The sequence below is a fragment of the Rhipicephalus sanguineus genome, chromosome 5 (assembly GCF_013339695.2).
Source record: "Rhipicephalus sanguineus isolate Rsan-2018 chromosome 5, BIME_Rsan_1.4, whole genome shotgun sequence".
Lineage (NCBI taxonomy): Eukaryota > Metazoa > Arthropoda > Arachnida > Ixodida > Ixodidae > Rhipicephalus > Rhipicephalus sanguineus.
The window spans coordinates 26,058,692-26,077,788 of NC_051180.1; the positions used below are offsets into that span (position 1 = coordinate 26,058,692).

The 19,097-nt window shown below is 46.2% G+C and overlaps 1 protein-coding gene across 1 annotated transcript in view; it reads left to right on the forward strand.

The window, feature by feature from the left end:
* Window positions 1-3,582: 3,582 nt before the first annotated feature.
* Window positions 3,583-19,097, forward strand: part of LOC119393378 (ATP-binding cassette sub-family G member 4-like) — a 46,397-nt gene continuing 30,882 nt past the window's right edge. Inside the window, 1 exon segment of the mRNA XM_037660354.2 lies at window positions 3,583-4,053. Coding sequence (XP_037516282.2) covers window positions 3,909-4,053 — 145 coding nt within the window. The 5' untranslated portion in view covers window positions 3,583-3,908.

Sequence of the window (19,097 nt, forward strand, 5' to 3'; positions counted from 1 at the left end):
ATGGCAGGAATATAAGCGCACAGGTGAACGAAAGATGGATCGCGAACGTTTTCTCCATTCAGCAAGAATACATGCGCATGCGTGTTGGTTCCCAAACAGCAGTTAGCCGCCTATAACTAAGTGCCGGCAAGACCCGACAAGCAATTTAGCGGTTTCACATAAAAGTGACTATAAACTACGGGAGCTGCGGCTGTTTTCAGCGGTGACCCGTGGTAGTTTGCGTAGACATACCGTCACAGTTTTTGCACGTAAAATCTAGAACGAAAATGCCAGTAATGTGGGAAAACGCAAGGAACACGTCACCTTACCGAAATTAAACGGGCCTGCTGTCTACGCGTGAGAGCCATGAATACGTGACAAACAGGAACGTATCAATCACATTTTACTGTAGTTATGGTTTCTTTGAGTGAGGTTAGACTGCGCGATGAAACGAGAACAGGCGGAATGAAGGAACACCATGGGCTTGTTGAAGCTGTTCGTTTAGAACAGTTTTAGCCAGCATTAGCCAACTATGCATTCTCATGGATATAGTTGTTCTTGTGTGCATCATTGCACTAGGATTGGTATCGGAGGTGCACTTAGAATCATAAAAAAAAGTCAGTGCAAACGAGGTCAATTACAGATGTAGCGAAGCTGTCACCATATCGCTATATATTGTTGTTGTTCTGGCCAGGGGTGTAGCCAGAATATTTTTTTTCCGGGGGATGGTGGTTCCGACCCCCTTTAGGTACGTCCGTGAGTGTGTTTTGTGTGCACGTTATGTACAGATCTCAAAATCTCAAAACTTTGGGAAAGGGAGAAGGGGCTGAAAACCGCCAACCTTCCCCTATGGCTACGCCACTGGTTCTGGCTCCTCTTTTCTGTTTTTGACAAACCATATTTAGTTGAGCAGTAATCTACATTGAACCTATTTTATAACTGTTAACTAAAAAGGTTTCAATACATGAGACTAGCTAGTTAATCGATCAGCAAATTTCAGCAGGGGTCTTTACGAAATGAGATCGTTCTTATATTCCTTCCGTACTGCTCGAATTCTTTTTTTTTCAATTTTCTTTTCCTTGTGATAGCTGCCTAGCATGTGCAGATATTTGCGCTAACGACACTGAAAATTTTCAGACGGTTCTCCGCTTGCGTAGCTACGAAATTCTGATAAGAGCCCAGGCGAGGTTATGGATTCGATCCCCAGCCGTAAAGGTAGCTTTAAAGTGTAGTAGCAATAAAAAAACACATGTATAATGACGTTTCGCTTTACGTTGCAGAACCGTAGGGTCGTACTATTATGCAGCCGTTTCTTCTTGTCCAGACAGATTGTTGACGCGACAAAATACATCACGCAGTCGGACATTTCTCTTCTTCTTTCTTTCTTTCTTCTTTCTTTCTTTCTTTCTGACTAAACGTCTGACCTCGCGCAGTCCTCGTGCATTTTCTACTTTTTTTTCTGAATTTTGATTAGTTATACAAGGGATGCACTCAGGTATCAAGGTCGGCAACGTTTAGCTTTGAATGCAAGGATCGAAAGCCGCATGGCTGGAGGCAGGAGCCTCCGATAGGCAGGAGCTTCCGTATACAAGGTATCCTGTGATTTCCTGAGACACCGTCTTGTGATTTCGTTCTCTTTACGATAAGAGATACTTTTCTCTTCCCCTTCCTCCTCCTACTCTGCCCAGTCAAAGGGCGCGAGCTCTCGGTCCCGCAGGTTACACACGCACCGCGAAGTCCAGCGCATTGTATACGAGACGTGGGAATCCCGCTCGGAATGAATCGAGAGCGCTGCGCTGTCGGCTGTCATCGGCAACAGGTCACCTCAGACTTTCCTTCTTCCTGTTCGTAATGGTCAGACAGACGCAATGAACAAAGAAAGAACGCGGAGACCAGTTCCTCGCAGCTTCATATTTGCATCGCCCTCGCCCGGCGCTTTTTCTTTTTATTGCGATAGCAATTATATGGACAGTCTCGGCTGGATTTTGCCGTCGCCGTCGCCGTCGCCGCCGTCATGCACCGTATATGTATAAGTATGTATATATACATAAAGGCCCCAAAGAAAAATAACTCAGAAAAATGCTTCCGAAGCGCGGAATCGAACCAGGGACCACTTGCTCCGCAGAGAGCGGCGCTATCCACTACGCCACGAAACGCAGATCCTCCACGTAGCTAACGGCGAGCGTTATATACACACCATTTAGCGCTGGACGGACTCAGAGACAGCAGGCGATAATAAGCGTTTCTTCATTACCAGCGAGGTGGCGCTAGGAGCCCGACGGGCGCATTTAAAAGTCGTCGTCGGCGAGCTCGCTCGCTTCTTCTTATATTTGCGCATGGGAGAAGCTTGCCCTTCCGCTGTCTGCTCGCGCGGTTTTCTCGTGGCGAGGCGTACAGGAATGTTTCACGCTTTCACCGTGATGTCCGCGCTCATGTTACGGCGCGTACGAATGTCACTCGAGCTCAGGGACGCCGCCAAACGAACAAACAGAAGATGAGCGCGAACTATCAAGTGTCGCAGCTCGACACTTGAAGCACGCTAGTTTCCTTCGCTGCTTCGGCCGCCTTTGCAACAGAAGCGCTGTTCAAACTGAGAGTATCCATTGGCGAGCCTCACTTCGTATAGCATTAGTTCCTTGCTATCGCATTCATTGCTTCGCCCTTGCGGCGAAACTGTGACTTTTTACCCTCTCTCCCGTATCTCTTTGTTTCGCGTTGCTTTTGGCACCATCTCCAAGGGCAGCGGGTGCTGTCTGGAACGTTGAGGCCAAAACGTGGGCCAAGCGGCGGGACCCAACGACGGCGAGGAGAAAACCGCCGTCGAGGCGGCGCGATCGCGTGCGAGGACTTCGCCTCGCATGCTCCGTGAGTCGGCGAGAGCGCAGCGAGCTACTCCGCATCCGCACCGCGCGCTGCTCACTGGATCGTGAACTGCAGAAGTAACAAAGAAGAGCGCAAAGCGAACGACCGCGGCTGTTCGCTGGGACGGCGCGAGTACGCCTGCACCGGCAACGACAGCCGCGAGTGCAAGTGCACCCAGACGGCCCTGGAAACGAGGAGGCTATATAGAGAGGAGGAAAGGGAGAAGGGTTGGGTTTACAGTTCGGCCTGCTCCGCCGGCGGAGTTTCTCCCTTTATGCGCGCCGGAGTCCGGAACACGCGTTTGACGAAGCAGACTGCTGCAGCAGCTGCTGCCTGACGCGACGCCGACGCAGTAAAAAAAGAAAGCGACGCGGCAGCCAACGTACCCTTTCCGCTATTCGGCACTACTTTTAGCAGCCGGTGCTACGTCAACTTGTTGCCTGAACGCGATAAAAAAAAAAAAAGTTCCCGATAGCTTTCGCAAGACGGGAGTGAGCCTCGATCCAAACAAGTGCGCTATAAAGAATCAGATGACAGCACGCGCTGACTGTATGATTGACGTGCGCGCCCGCGCGCATCCCGCACTCGACGCCTGTCTCCGCTGCCCGACAGTCCACCTGCACCCGGGGTTTGTGGGGTGAAGCTCCCTCCAAGGCTCTTCGCTGCTACTGCAAATTGCTGCTGCATCTCGAAGCAGCACATCGGGACAGCTGGGTGAAAATTGTCGGCGACCCTATGATAGCCTACTCTGCAAGCCTTTCTTTTACTCCCGCTCTCTTTGTTTCCTTTCTTACTCTTCTGCTTTCGGTATCGAACATTACTTCCACCCGTAAGCAAGCAATCTCTGTATAAGGCGATAGCATCGGCGACGTTGTCGCTTACGGAGAAAGGAGCACTGCATCCGGTGAGGGTTTCAGCGTGCTGTTCTCCTCACCTGCCAAGGCCGGCGACTATGGCGCGGCTGTGCGCGCGCGCGGTCAGGAAGTGATTCTAGCGAAGTCGTCCGACACTGACTTCCCGCAGGGAAGACGTTTCTCCACGCCGTGTGCAGCCGTCCGCCGTCAGTGATGCCGGGAACGCGAGAAGACAACGGCATCCCGCTCCTTCATTCGGACAACGACCTCAACGGTTACGCGACGAGGTCTACGCCGTCGGTGATGCCTATACGTGGACAAAGGCCTAGGTCGAGCGACGCCGGCAACCCCTACGTCGGTGAGTGCCACTTCGTCTTTACGACCAAGACATGAGTTTTACTGAATGTTCCGCGCTGTTTACCAACGTCGCTATAGATGAGGTCTCATTGTCTCGCACACCTGAAGCTAACGGCACTACGGGGTGAACTCATTCCAGGCGATGCGATTTGGTGCTCATTCTTCATATATTATCGGTTATTCTGCGGTACGCGACCGTTGGCACGTGCTCATTGAGAAAAAACTACCGTTTCATTTTATAGGGCTAGAGTTATTCTCTGTTATCTTGTCGTAATGCGAAATGTAGGCCGTACATATTATATCCATTTAACTGGGTCACATGTGCTCCTTTAGAGGTCATGCACCGACGTCGTTGTACATGTTGTCGAGAAGGTAAGATACACCGAAAGGTTGCATTTCAATTAAATGAAGGTAACGATTTAACGAAGTGAGAGAACGTGATTATTTCGTGAATGAAAACACGCACTTCTTTCCACGCAGGCTTAACGACATATTTACTAGATGAAATCAGTGGCATTTAGAGTGCCGCGGTTGTTGTGAAATACACAAGAGATCTCGGAGCTCAAGTCACGAAAGCCCAGTCTTCTAAATTTAAGGGTTTGCTTTGTCATAGACGCATTCTCAAACCGTTATTCTGCTGTTGTTGTCCTACACTTTTTTGTCAGTTGAGTTTATTGTCCAGAAGGCCTAAAATTCCATAACGCATACATCAGTTTTTTTGTATACCACAAAGTATATGTGCGGAATCGACAGAAAAGCTCGAATTTCGTAATAACCCATGTTCGCACCACGAACGCGTTCTTTATCCCCGGCCTGACTTCGGTGTTCCAATATTACCGGTATGCAGCGTGTATACCACTAGCGGCTCCAATTGCTTACGGAATGTATTGTCAATGACGTAAATGGCGATGAATGTGCAAACTAAAGACTCTTACATATAATCAATTAATTAACGAACGACATGTACACACGATTAACGACATCTACATATTGACGAATTGGCGTCGATGGCGTTTAAGCTTTTGCAAAACATTAGACGTGTTTGGAGCAGGACCCGTAAGAGACGGGCATATCCGACGCCGGCGCACGTACCAGAGAGCTGTGGGATTCCAGTTGTCACTGTCACGCGGCTCAGTAAACAGCTCTCTGGCAAACTTCCCTCACTCGTTGTTTGTTGTTGAGCCAACTTGCTCATCTTCATTATTTCATTTTTTTTTTCTTCAGCGTAAGAAGTTCGCAACGCTATCTGAAGAAAGAAAACGGCAGTATAGGAACGAGATCGAATTATTGGCAGCAGTTTTTTCTCAGACACCAGTGCGCCGAAACGCACTGCGCGTGAAAATCGGATGGGACAACGTAGCATGGAAAGTTCAGCTTGTTTTCGGTGCATACAGATGCCGCGCATTGAACAAGAGACGCACATAACTAAGAGTACGCACGCAGCGCTTTTGAGTCTACCTCTGTCCGTTGTTCCGTGCACTATACAGACAGTCATACCAGATGAAATCAAACTGCCGGAAACGCGCGCTTATCCCTTATGATTTCGTACCTGTGTCAGTGGCGGTGCATACTTAGTCAGAACATCAGACGTATCTTAATGTACCAATAAACCGGTACTCTTCTGGATCAATGTGTTAGCATGCGCTCCTCTACAGGGATCCGGGTCACACTGGCGACACATTGCTTAACGTTAAGGAAACGTTAGAGCTGTTATAATCTCCAAATTCTGGAAAGTGAATGAAAGCGCGGTTGGTCAACCTCGCGTGAATTATTGGCCATGATTTCGTTTTTTTTTTTCAGTAACATATTTTATACCGCAGCCCGACACCGGAAATAACTATAACAAGCAGACACGAACACGCGCACTTGCGTATTTCCGCCGCCAAAACACACGTGTGCTGCCATCAGTGACACTGAACTCACGATAGCCGGAAAGTCGGTGTCAGCGGAAGTGACAAACACTGAGAACGCATCGAAGCTGTTTTGTTGCTACAGGTCATTTTCTTTTAGTACTCCGACTTCCTAATGTAGAAACCTTTTTTTTTTTAATTACAGCTCTTTAATATGCACGAGATTCGAATATTTCGTGAAGCTTTATTAGGACGTGAGTAAATATGGTGTCGTGGAATATTACAGCGGCAAAAATCAGTACCCGTGGCTGCATCGTTTTGTGTCTTTCTCGAAATATTTGGGTCATAAAATTATATTCTTACAGTCTTTTTAAACTTAGTTTCCTTTTAGATTTATCTAAATTCAGGAATTCAAAATTTATTGTTAAGTTCAACGCGAATATACAGAATGAATCTCGAGGATTCGGTACTCCATCGCAGGCTTTTTTTTTTTTTAAGTGCATATGACGGATCTAACTTCAAGGGAAAATGCGCAACAGAGTTTATTTTCTAACGTCGTTGCTAATGCGGTCATCACTAAGCCATGTGCCTGGATATATGCGCCAAGCACATGGCTTAGCGACTTATTTTTAGTGACAGCACGTCTACATAGTGTTGGAGGTCGCTATTCCGCCTAACGGATTGCGAAAAAAAAAAAAAAACAGCCTCTCTCCTGGTTTTGCTTCCTTTTTTTTTTTCATTTTGACATCTGCCATTGCTCTTTTCCCATGGCCTCCGCTATATGATAATGCCGACCCTCGTGGTGATAACCTTGTGTTTGACGTAAGTTCCTGGTGCAATCGCAGCACACTCCTGCGGAGCTTCAACGTTGCGGAAACGGTGCATACGAACGTAAGGACGTGATGTGAAACAATTAAACTGACTCGCGTGTGAAGTCCCAAAGAGTGAGTCCTTCATGCGTAGTGTTAGAGAGCGTCCGTCTGCGTTGCATACAGATCTGTTGAAGTGGAAGAAACGTACTCCGTCGCATCTTCGCTAGCAGTCATCCGCATATTCTAACCATCTCCTTCACTACTCGTTCCTTCCGTACGGTCATTGTGTAAAAGGAGACGCATTTCACAGACGAGCAAATCAATCGACGCCTGACGTTCGTGCTCGATGTTGTCATTGTACAGCGAGTTTTCTCATATATAATAATAATAATAATAATAATAATAATAATAATAATAATAATAATAATAATAATAATAATAATAATAACAATAATAATAATAATAATAATAATAATAATAATAATAATAATAATAATAATACTTTATTAACATTTGGCACAGTAACAATGTGATACAAAATTGGCCTGCCAAAGCCTCATTGGGCTTGAAGGGCAGAGCCGGCAGACAGCAGACAACAGGAATTCATTTGTCTATAGGACCACTTAAATGCAGACACCTTTTTTTTTATCTTTTCGCGCATACATACAAACAATAGACGCACATGTACAGCGGTGCACGACGAAATGAAACTAATGGTAATACATATAACGTCACCTAGCCTTACATGAGTTGACCATTCGTAAATGGCAAACATACAATAATGGAAGACCATCAGATTTTCGGTGATGTAAAGAAAAAAAAAATAAGCGGGAAAACCATGAAAAACGAAAGAACACATGATAAAGCAATGTAACATCATTCAAACCTGTAGAGAAAAAAAAATTAAATGCCTTTAATACACCCACAGCTATGCGCAGCCTGAAATGCATAGTTACCTTAAGGTTTTGATACCGCAGCGGCATTTACCGAAGGAAAAGTAAAGACATCACGAAGTAGTTAAAGATTGATACGACGGAGAAGTTGCTTAAGCTTGAATTTTGTTTTTGCACGGAAGACACTCGGGGGTAGTTGATTAAGGCGAGACGGTATAAAGTAGCTACGAGCGCGCTGACCGTATCTGGTGGAGCAGCGAATCACTCGAAAACGGTTTTTAGGTCGGAGGCAGCGTGTAGGGACGTAAAGAGAGCGCCCAGTAAAGAGAGACTTTGAGTCTCTCTTCCCAAGTTCGCCTAATAAAGCGTTTCATCTTTACTGACTGCATCCTGCTTTCTTCACCGTCGCAGCCACGTCACAATATCTTCAGTAGGTAAAGATTCATGTGCTCGTCGTTCACGATTTAGTGGATGAGTCTTGACAAGTGATAGCACTTAAAACTCCTAGGGAAAAATAATCTATCCACGGGGAAAATATGTCGCTAGCGATATAAAAATTCAGGAGCCCTTCCCCAATCGGGGAAGTGGGGGAAAGCGAAGCTTGCCTGACGTAATGCTTTTCTTTCTTTCTTTCTTTCTTTCTTTCTTTCTTTCTTTCTTTCTTTCTTTCTTTCTTTCTTTCTTTCTTTCTTTCTTTCTATATAGGTAGAGGCAGTCCCCAGAACGCTGTTTTCGGGCTGAATCGGCATTTCGTCTTTTATGTTCTATTTAGCGGCATGTTCACGGAAACGCGGGCTAGAAATTCAATTTTCTCGAAGTCTGAATTTTCCTGAAATGTGCAATTCCTGATATCGACCACACGCGTTGTCTGGCATATTTCTTTTAGTCCACCAACATGAAATATTTCAATGAAGCGCCCATAACAAGTGTACTGATTCCATAATGCTTTTTTTTTTCCCAGACCCGGAAAGAAAAATTATTTGTTACTTCTCTGGTGCGCGCCAGCTGTGGGTAAGGATGGTTTTTCGGAATACCATCACCAGATACATAGGTCAGTCAATACAAGCTTCGCTTGAATAATGTTCATTGCCAGGAAAATACTTATGGCGGGAGTGAGTGTTATGCTTTCGCCTTGTCTATATGGAGCCGAGTGTACCCACTTTGCTTTTCCTCCGTTCACCTAAAAGAATCCTGCACGCAGATACGCGTACTCAGAGCAAGCCAAGAGCGAAGCATTGCGTGCTTCGCGATGTGCGATGCCTCACGAGCTGCGCGCTTCATCAAGGAACGAGGAACAGACAGTTTGCATGAGATCGCACAATGCGCGAGCACGAGATCCACGTTCAAAGAAGGCGCATCTTTCCGCGTATATAGATTAAACTTCCTTCCGTGGACTGATAGACGCTAGTATGCGTCATCAGTTCGGTCAGTTCGGTGTTGCGCAAAAACCACTTAGTAGCACGTCAAAGAATGGAAGGAGAGAGAGAGAGAATTTCCATCTGCTTGTAATAGAGAGAGCGAGAAAGAGAGCGAGAGGTAATGGCAAAGACAGGGAGAGTGGCAAAGTATACGTGCTCGGTTGGCTACCGTACAGTTAAGAAGGCAGACAAAAAATGATAGAATATGTATGAAAAAAGGAATGTAAGAACAACAACAAAATGGCTGTTAATGTGAACCCACGGAAGACGTGCTAACAATACTCAAGCGCTAAGGAGTCCGGTCGGCTTTGGGAAACACGACAGGGCTTTTGTGACCTGGTGCACGTAAAGATGCGTAGGCCAAGTTACCAGGACCTATAGAGACAACTTGTTCATGGGCTAGTTGGCTAACGTCCCTATATACTAATACTAACGTCCCTAGATATTTTTTATCTTTCTTGTGCGAAAAATATGGGGGCTTTAGGTAATACTTTATCAAGCCGTTGTAGCGTTAGACAGAAACGAGTACATGTATGAAACACAAAACCGAGCACTGCGTAGTGCCATGGTGTCAGGTTCTGTTGGCATATCTTGTGTTTGTTCTTATTTTTCGCTACAGTGGCTTTATTAAGTTCAAGTATAGTTTCCTCTGAAAGCTTTCTTTCATAAAGGCGGCGGAGCCGAGCTTCAAAAGCGCATCGTTGAGTTTTGAAGGATGTGCAGTGGCACAGAAGGTGTTCCATTTTCTCCCTATTCGCAAAAGTTGTTGGCCGTCCCTGCATCCCTATAGGAAAGGCTAGGCGTTCGTTTATTCCACGCCCACTGATTTATACACGCACCTCCAGATACCCCCCTTACATGCACCTCCCTCCCCTTCTACACACACGAACACATACGACTAGCGCCACCATTACCCCGTGTTTCGTAACAACCACTTAAAGCTAAAATCCTGGACAAACCTCTAATCACGCCTAAGCTCGTGCGACACAGTACATTTGCTTCGTGACGATAGAGTCCGAGTAGCCAATGACGTCGCACATTAGGGTCTATAGATGCCACAAGCGGCAGTAGGCGAAACCCGGTGCATTCACTTGTAGAGGTGAAGAATAAAAAAAGGCACTTAAATGACTTAAATATCCCATACACACTGAACACTGTCGTCAGAAAGGTTTTTGGCTTGGTGCCGGCGCAGTCCAGACACTGAGATAACTTTCATGATGCCTTTCGCGGCATAACGTTAAGCGCAACAGCGAAGTGCCGTTCAGCTTTATTCTGCTCGCATTTGCCTCACTCGTGCACGAGAGTAAAACCTTCAGATGTCGCGATAGTAGAGAGCCTCGTACACTTCCGTTTCACGCAAGCGCTGTAGACCGCGTACGTGTGTCCTTGAGACAGTAAAGCTGAAGCAATCCACATTATACCTCCACTACAGTAACTTTAAGTGTAGCGGTTTGCGAGGTCACGCGCTGCGCTTGTACGGTCAACGCGTACATTTTCATTCGCACTCTTCTATACCTTTTTTTTTTATTATTTACAGAACACCGCAGGTCGTCGTGTGGCCCAGGCAGGAATGGATTATTTATTGTTTATTCGCTTTAGATTCTAATCTGCTGACAAATATATCCGGCTACTATTCTTTTTTTCTAGCTTCGTAAGTGATCGGCACCGTCAAGAGGAGATATTGTGTGCCATAAAACGGAGCAAGGAGTCGCTACAAAAATCAGACTGACTAAAAGTATTATCACCCGAAGGCATTTGTACGTGGTTAACCCATGGCTATCAGGAGCCTATCAGGAGCCACATATTGTACCACGCGCTGCTCGATTTTTTTATCGTGTATTGTGACAGCTTTCGCGCCATGCTGCAGACTCCGTCGATAAAGGCGACGTGGGGACTGCTGAGCCATGGAGAAAGATATGAGGAATAATGAAAAAAGAAACGTTGGTGCCCTCGGAATAGTGTCTGTCTGCGCTGTTTGCTGAGCTGCTCAAGAGAACGACAGAAAATTTAAAAAATTAAAAACCCAGCGGAGGTGGTTGACAAGCCAAACTGAAAGGGGCGACCTCAGTGTTCATCACTGGGTTTATCGCGAAGCGATTCAACTCTATGGAGGTGGATGATCAGCGAAACTGTGTAGCACAGGGCACAGAGGTGACACTAAATTTTGTCGAAAGGCACAGGAAGGCACAGAACTTTCATGAAAAGCACAGAAAGTCACCTCTGAATGTAGCATACGCTCCTTAAAAGTTTTACATTTGAGCAGCTTGTGTCTTTTTGCCACTACATGCGTCGTCTTGCCTGTCTTACCCCACGCGCTTGGCGTTTCATGCACGATCTTAAAGCCATTTGAGCAGCGTGCGTATTTTTGCCGTATTCTCCCTTCCGCGACACTTTAGTGGACCAGTGGTGAGTAGGGGGGTTCGTCCGATTTGTGTGGCACATACGTTTTTGCTAGCGAACAATTCATTTTTAGTGGAGCAGTTCTGGGTGGGGCTTGTCCAATATCTGTGGCACATACCTGCGTTTTAGGGACAACCTGCCTACAGACATCCGATACGCATCGGTATATAAACCTTTGCTGTAAAACAGGTGTGTCACGGAAGCCGGTCCTTGTGTACGCCGCTGTCTTCCTTACATATAGTCATTAAAGCTTTTCTGTGCAATAGGGGAAAGGTCCGGCAGTTCAATGCCTTCTTGATTTTTAAGAAATGTTTTGTATTCGTGATAATTTAGAAACTAACCTCTCGAGACAAATAAAAGAAAAAGAGGTACATTGATTAGCGCTTCCAGTGTAGCAGGACAAAAATAAAAACAGGAATCTGATAAGTTGTATAGGTATAACAGACCTTTGAACTGACTCCCATACATTTTTCGACTACGCAGCCATGCACCATTTGTATTTTTATGGTTCGCAAATTGTATAGACAGGCGTACAAGTGGGGTTCACATTCATTCCGAAAAAAAAAAAAAAGACTGCGTACAGATGCTACACAAGCGCCTGTAGCAAACAAAAGTTACTGTATACTTCTTGCATTGTCGAAGTTATACGCCCCTTGGCTTGCGTGGTGATATCTCTAACATGTATTTATTTACTTCAGTCATACTGTTAACCCTCTGTTGAGGGTTGTTACAGGGCTGTAAAAATAAAAAGAGGACATGTATAAATTCAAGGAAAGATGGAAACTCGAAGAGGTGAAAAATTCCTGAACACGGGATGTCGCAGGCAACGTTTCGACTAGCGGCCTTGTTGAAGCCTCGAAGAAGACAAGTCCGCTCGTCCAACAACACCTCGTATTCAATAATTTTTCATCTCTTTAACATGTATGTTATTCGAGCAAAATAGAACGGCAACTAGAATAGCGCATCATGTACCGCTTATACTGTTGACAGTGTACGGCACGTCTGACAGGCACGCAAACAAGCGACGCCGATCTCGTTAAATGGCGATAAAACACTCTACCGTTTTAGGTTGTTGTTTTTTCTCGAGATAAGCTCGCATTTTGCACATGGAGTGTATCGTAGCCTTTGTTGCCTATCAGCGAGACGCCGTCTGTATACGTGTGGACGAAATCTGGGGTGACCGCAAAGCCGGGCAGCGTGTCTGTTACCAGTCGCTGCGGTAGGCATTCATCTTGCTGTGTACCTTTGGATCTGCATCTCTGCCTCTCTGCGGTTCGGCTCCATGGATCGAGGTCAGTCAAGTGGTTGGTGGTGATTGCAGATGTAGTTTAAATGACCTGATATCTTCTTGAAACCTCTATGCAACGCTGATTTTGCACGTTGGGGATTGCACTTCGAAGCCGAGGAAGCGAGTAGTCAGAGACATATTTCATCTTATATACAGTCTAAGCTTTTCTTACACGGCGGGAACATGAACGTTCATTACCGCAGCTTTCGTTTGCCTTGTAAAAGCGTTGGCCTTGTCGTTTCGGCCGGCCAATTATCTAAAACATGTTTTGGTAAAGAAAGCAGAAGGGAAGAAAAGGAAAGAAGAAAAGAAAAGACGTAAAACAATGTAAAATACATGCTGCGCGCAATAGTCGGAATGTTGCAAGTATTATTTCGACAGAACCTTTGGTTGTGAAAGTTATTTACCGCGTCGTCGGTGCTTTCTCTTGTGATCTCTTGTCGAGCGACGTCCTTCGACGTTCATTTAAAAGCCGACAATAGCCCGGAACATTCTTGCTAGAACATCATCAGCGTCTGCAGTATTCATGCGACTGTGCTTTCTGTACTGGTTCTCAAGACATAAGTTCCTTTATTTCCCTTACCATTCCATTTGATATTCTTTTAGGTCGTATACGTATGTTATTCGCTTTTTTTTTACTTTATTGATTTCACTTACTGCAGTGATTACTACCGTAAAATGCCGAGCAAGCCCCCACCCGAGCAAGCGCCCCCCTCCCTTTTTCGGGAGATCTGAAATAGGTGCCAGTGACCGAGCAAGCGACCCCCCCCCCTCCCCCTCCTCCCCTGCGGCCACTTTTTTTTCAAGACGAGCATAGCTTGTGTAAAAAGAACCACAAGAACGAGTACACTGAATGCGTATCTCATGTTGTTTATGAAATTCCGTTGTCATGTGGCCGGTCGTATATTGGTCAAACCGGTCGCTGTTTCAATGGTTTGACAGTGACGAGGGGGAATAAAAACAGTAAATAAATAAAGCATTTCATTAGAAACATGGATGGGCAGTTTTTATTTGTAGCTGCTCTCCCACCGCCATCTTGAATTTCGGTCCGGGACCGAGCAAGCGCCCCCCTCCATATCTGGTCGGATTATCCTTCACCGTAGGGGGGGGGGGGGGGGCGGGGCTTGCTCGGCATTTTATGGTAGTTATTAATGCGATAGCGTTAGAGACCTCGTTTCGCAGAAATTCCGGTGTCAGCGTCGGCATCGTTGGCTGTGAGCGAAAAGTCAGCTTGGCCGTGAGCGAAAAATCGAAAAAAAGATGCAAATAAATAAATAATAGAAACCTTCCGGTCGAACGAGAATCGAACCCATGCGTTCTGCGTGGCAAGCAGGTGTTCTACCACAGAATCACGCCATTGCTTGAAACTTCTTCGACAAAAAAAAAATTACTGTATGAATGTCATGTAGTGGGACAAGTCACCTTAACGCATGTAATATTGCAGAAGTGTAGGATCTCACCAGGCATCAAAACGTGTGAATTGCGCGACGAGTGGTTGTTCTAAAAGCATACCAATTGGAAAGCTCACAGGCATAATTAATCATCATTATCGGCAACAGCATCAACAAAATGCAGCAGCTGCGCAACTGCGCGTGTCGCCTTACGGACGTGTAGTGGGCACTTGGCCAATTCTCAGCACGAAGAATTATGACGAATTGGGCACTTCGCAATTGTGCTCGTAGTAGGCATTCTAGGACAGTTTGAAACGACCACGCGCACACACGTTCGTTTACTTGTGGCACGGTTAAGGTGTCCACCCTGAACAGAAGCCAGACTAGCGATTCAGAAGGCGATGTCCCGATAACGCTATCGCGTTCTACTCTTGAAGGCGAAGCTCAAGCGTTGTCCAAGTTTTTGCGCTGGGCAGCAGAGACAATATTTTATGCGCGTTAGCAAGTTCAAAACTATTTGTTCCTATATATAATGCCTCGAGAAACGAGCGGGGATGCAGTTCGAGCCACGCATAAGTCATGCTGCTTTAATTACACCAGTCAGGACATCGAGAACCCCTCTATGAACTTAATTAATGTGTCAAGAACTTCATTAAGCTACCGTCAAACTGTCTCCGTCAATCTTCCTTTTCCCTACCTGTTCCTATTAAATGTTTTGCAGCCCTTGTACTGCTCAGTGCCTCCACTCTCCAGTGTAATATGAAAACCCCCGATTTACAATAACCAAATAAAGCGGACTGCTAGCTACGGTTGCGCGGATATTCGTGTCACTCTGCATTCCGCAGCGGCCGTCAGCTGCTCATTGGCGCAGATGTGTTCTACCGTAAACCTATGGCACTCGCCCTCGCCACAAGCCTGGGCGCCACATATGGTTAACTAAGTCGGCTATAGAGCACTTCACTGAAATACAGAACAGCATATACGTCGAGTGATCCACTTTTCAAGTAGCTGTAATACGTGTACTCCGCTGTACGAGCGCGGACTATATACTCGACGCGTTCGCATCATGACGTGCCGTTGCAAAAGGGCTAGCAGGGAATGGGAACTGAATATGACACGTGGTATGTATAGGCGGTGCGCAAGTGGCGAGCTTCCGGCACAGCTCATCAGAAAGCACCTACTTTTAACTGTGCCGTTGAACGGTTGCACATGTGACGATGCCATGTATTATCGCAAGAACTGTCATAACCCACTTGGACATATGCTTTCTTTTTTATTTGAACATACTGTAAGCCCATAATGGGCCGTGCAGAACTGTCATACATAAAGTTTTTTTTTTTTGTTTGTTAGAATAATACAGAACCTTCCGTAACTTAGCTGTGGTAAAACTTCTCGGTGAGAGTTACGTGGTGGATAAAGGGAGCAGTTGCGAGCATTAACTCCCTTTACTGATTATGCATGGGCGTATCTTTGTCTATGCTGGCTCGCTCTGGAATAGCTTTATTTTTGCGCGGGCGTGTACCTTTTGTAAGGGTGTGTACCTCTTATACATACCGAGCCACAAATTTCCCAGCTTACGGCATATATTCACTGGCCCCTCCCTAACTGTTCCAACTTTTGAGGTGGTTCACGAGGGAGTAAAGGCAGCCTCTGTTTACTCCGAACATTGAACTTCGCGTAGACGATCTTGTGTACGTGTATGAGCAGATATGTATGTATGCAGAAAAAAAAAGAAAGAAAGAAACAGTAAAGAGTAACACAGGATGTCTCGAGGGGGGTCACTGTATCTCTTAGCCTCCTGCAGCCGTCCTTGGAAATGCGTCAGAGCCTTGATAAGCAAAGAAAAAGGGTGTCGATTGGATGGCTTGAGCAGTTGCGACTGTGTGCGAAGCGACAGCCGCTACGGCAAACACAGACAGACCTCCGCTAGCTCGTGGTACCGTACAGTAAACACGACACGCGGTCACAGCTACCGCAACGCCAATATTGCGACTCTTCCGTTCGTGCAAAACTGAGGTGAAGTACTTTACTCGGCACAATTCATTTAGTGTACGCCTGTTATTTGCAAGGTGCTAACATGACAAAAAGTTTTTTTTTTTTTTTTTTTCCGTGCCAGTGACATTTCGCGCGTCTTCGGCGCGTTCTTTTCGTTCCCATCTCACTTTAATGGCATAACACTAACCCGTCACATTCATATATGCGCTTTGCTATAGACTAAACTATTTCAGCATGAGTACACAAACTCGTGCATATCACAGGTAATTTGCTGCATCTGTATCATACACATGGCATGAATGCATTTGCAACCTTAATTGTGTAAAGTTATTACCACGGAGTGTGAATTTCGCACTTATAGTGATGGTAAAAATGTTTTGGTAAATAAATTTCTTTACCTATTTTGTTTCCTCGCTTAGCGTTACGAGTTTGTTTTTGGTTAGAGCTCTACGATCTTAAAAATTGGCTAGCGCGAAATCGACAAGGACTACGAAGGAACACAGATGTACAGGACAGGTTCCTTCGTAGTCCTTGTCGATTTCGCGCTAGCCAATTTTGAAGACTTGGAACCAGCTAGCCCAGCAACGTATACTATTGAGCTCTACGATATTGAAGTACCGGGTAATCCTGTATCTAAACTTATATGGTTTTATGAAAGACACAGATCTCAGCCCCGAAGCTAAAATTTGCCTGGTTAACGTAAGCCTTGGTCTGTTCCTGTACGTGGTGATGTGTGATCGCGAGTCGAGAACGTTGCGAAAATATGTACGAACACAGCTGGGTTCTTTTGAGATATATGGTACTGGCATAGTGACTGCACCTTCTTTTCCAACCACTATTTCCCCACCTCACTGCAGGGTTGCAAACCGGATACCCAAATCTGGTTGATCTCCCTGCTTTCTCTCTGAGGATCCTCTACACTGCCAAACAATTTTCCATATGTCAGTCATGGAAGAGAATAATTCCGAATGTTATTTTGAATCTAAGGACTAAAAGCTACTTCGTGCATGCAGAGGTGCAGTGATAAGGAGAGCAAGACAAGTTTTTCTCTTTCCATATATTTTGGTTGATGTATATTATCCAGCTGACGATTCCTGTAAGGAATATAATATTTCCTAATTGTTTCCTTTCCTTTCTTTCGTTCTTTTTTATTTAGGGGACCTATACTGAAGGCGTGGTAGTCTTCATTGAAACATCGACACACATGTCGTATAGTACTAGCCGGGAAGTTTTGAAACTCGCGCTCGCAAACCGCTCTTTCCCGACCCCTGGAACAGATTCTTCGCCGCGATGCTTCGCCGGCATCCCTGAAAGCCCGGGTTTTGACGCGGGCTTTTGAGATGGCGCTACCGGTCCTACGGAGAACAGTTCCACCCGCGTCGCGCGTCCCTGGGCGTTGGAGCCACAGAGCGCATGCGCGCCTCGAAGGCTGTTTCTCATTGTTTATTGCTTCTGTGGCCCCTTCGTTACTATATACCTTCGTCCTTCGTCATCCTCAACGCCTCTCTCCTTTCCTCCTCGCCAGCATCTGTCTCCTTTACGTGCGTGGATTTGCTCGGTGGCTGGGTGACTTTACATGTCTGTTGCCCGACACTCGCTGAAGTACAAAGGCGCTCATTATCCCTGGACTTTGCAAGCAGTCACCTCGTTGCTTTGTCTCGCGGTGAGCCTCAACCACAAGGTTTGTTTTGCCTCGGTGTTGTGCTGGCTTCTTGCGAAAACTGTTCGTCTATCCGCTCCAACAGTACAGTACCACTGGCATCTGCAAACGCACCACCTCCACAATCGTTTGCTTTAGCTGATATTAACGGTAATGAATTTTGTTCGCGCTAGTTTTTCTTAGGTCGGCGCATGTCTGCTGTTACGATCGCACTGTGCGCTTGTCTGTGGGTCTCTGCACGGCATTCCTGCGAAGGCTGTGTTGAAGCGTTGTGTCGTGGCGCGCGCGCGCCACCCGACCTTTCGACGGAAAGAGCTGTGCGGTGAAGCCATATACAGCGTTGCGCTTTTCATTCATTTGTTGAATGACGAAAAGATCGAATCGTGTGCCTGCAGCCGATGAGTCATCGTCATTCCTCTAAGTAAAGCAGTCTATTGTTTACTCTGTTGTGCAGTACAGCGTGTTTGTTTTGGCACTGCGGGATGCTTGGGACGCTTTTTTGTGTTGTTGGTGAACTCGGATTGTTGTGATCAAAACGTATATTTTGGGCTGATTTCGCACACGTCACGTGCACTGTTTGAATGTGCAGGTGTTGAGCAGCTTTGAAGCAGTAAAGGTCCTTTGTCCCAATAATGCAGTCCGTGCCCATGCAGTACCTTTTCCCGGCGGAATTTTCGCTGTTGCTATGTGTGTCGGGGGAGGCCGACTTATTATTATTTTTGTTGGCACTGGCGCTACGAATGCGTCACATTAACGTGCATGCCCGCTTTGTTCTGGGCAAAATTGCGTCGTTCTATCTGTGAAGAACGCATATTTTCGCTGAGAATATAGGACACTCTTGCCACTACCGGGTGATTTTCTCCCACCAGCTGCGTCCGGGCAGCGCGGTTTAGATCTAATCAGCCGTAAATAACTCCTCTATGTGTGCGCGCGCTCAGGTGGGACGTTTTACCTCTTGCCACGTACGTGATAAGTGAGCCTATATATCATCTGAAAAAACAGCGCGGCAGCTAGGACGCGACACGACGAAAGAATGAACAAACAATTAAGCGCGGACACTGCGCTTGTTAGTTCCTCCTTCTTTCTTTGTATCCCGTACCCCTGCTGCGCAGTTTTTTCAGAAGATGATCCCGTACCAACTTGCAGGGGCGTATACCCAGAAATTTTTTTCGGGGGGGAGGGGGCCTGGGTTCAACCATAGCTTTGTCTGCGTGCGTTTGTATGTGTGCGTGTATATATACGCAAGCAAAATTGAAAAATTTCGGGGGGGGGGGGTTGAGCCCCCCAACCCCCCCCCCCCCTTGGCTACTCCCCTGCCAACTTGCCTAACTTTCAACG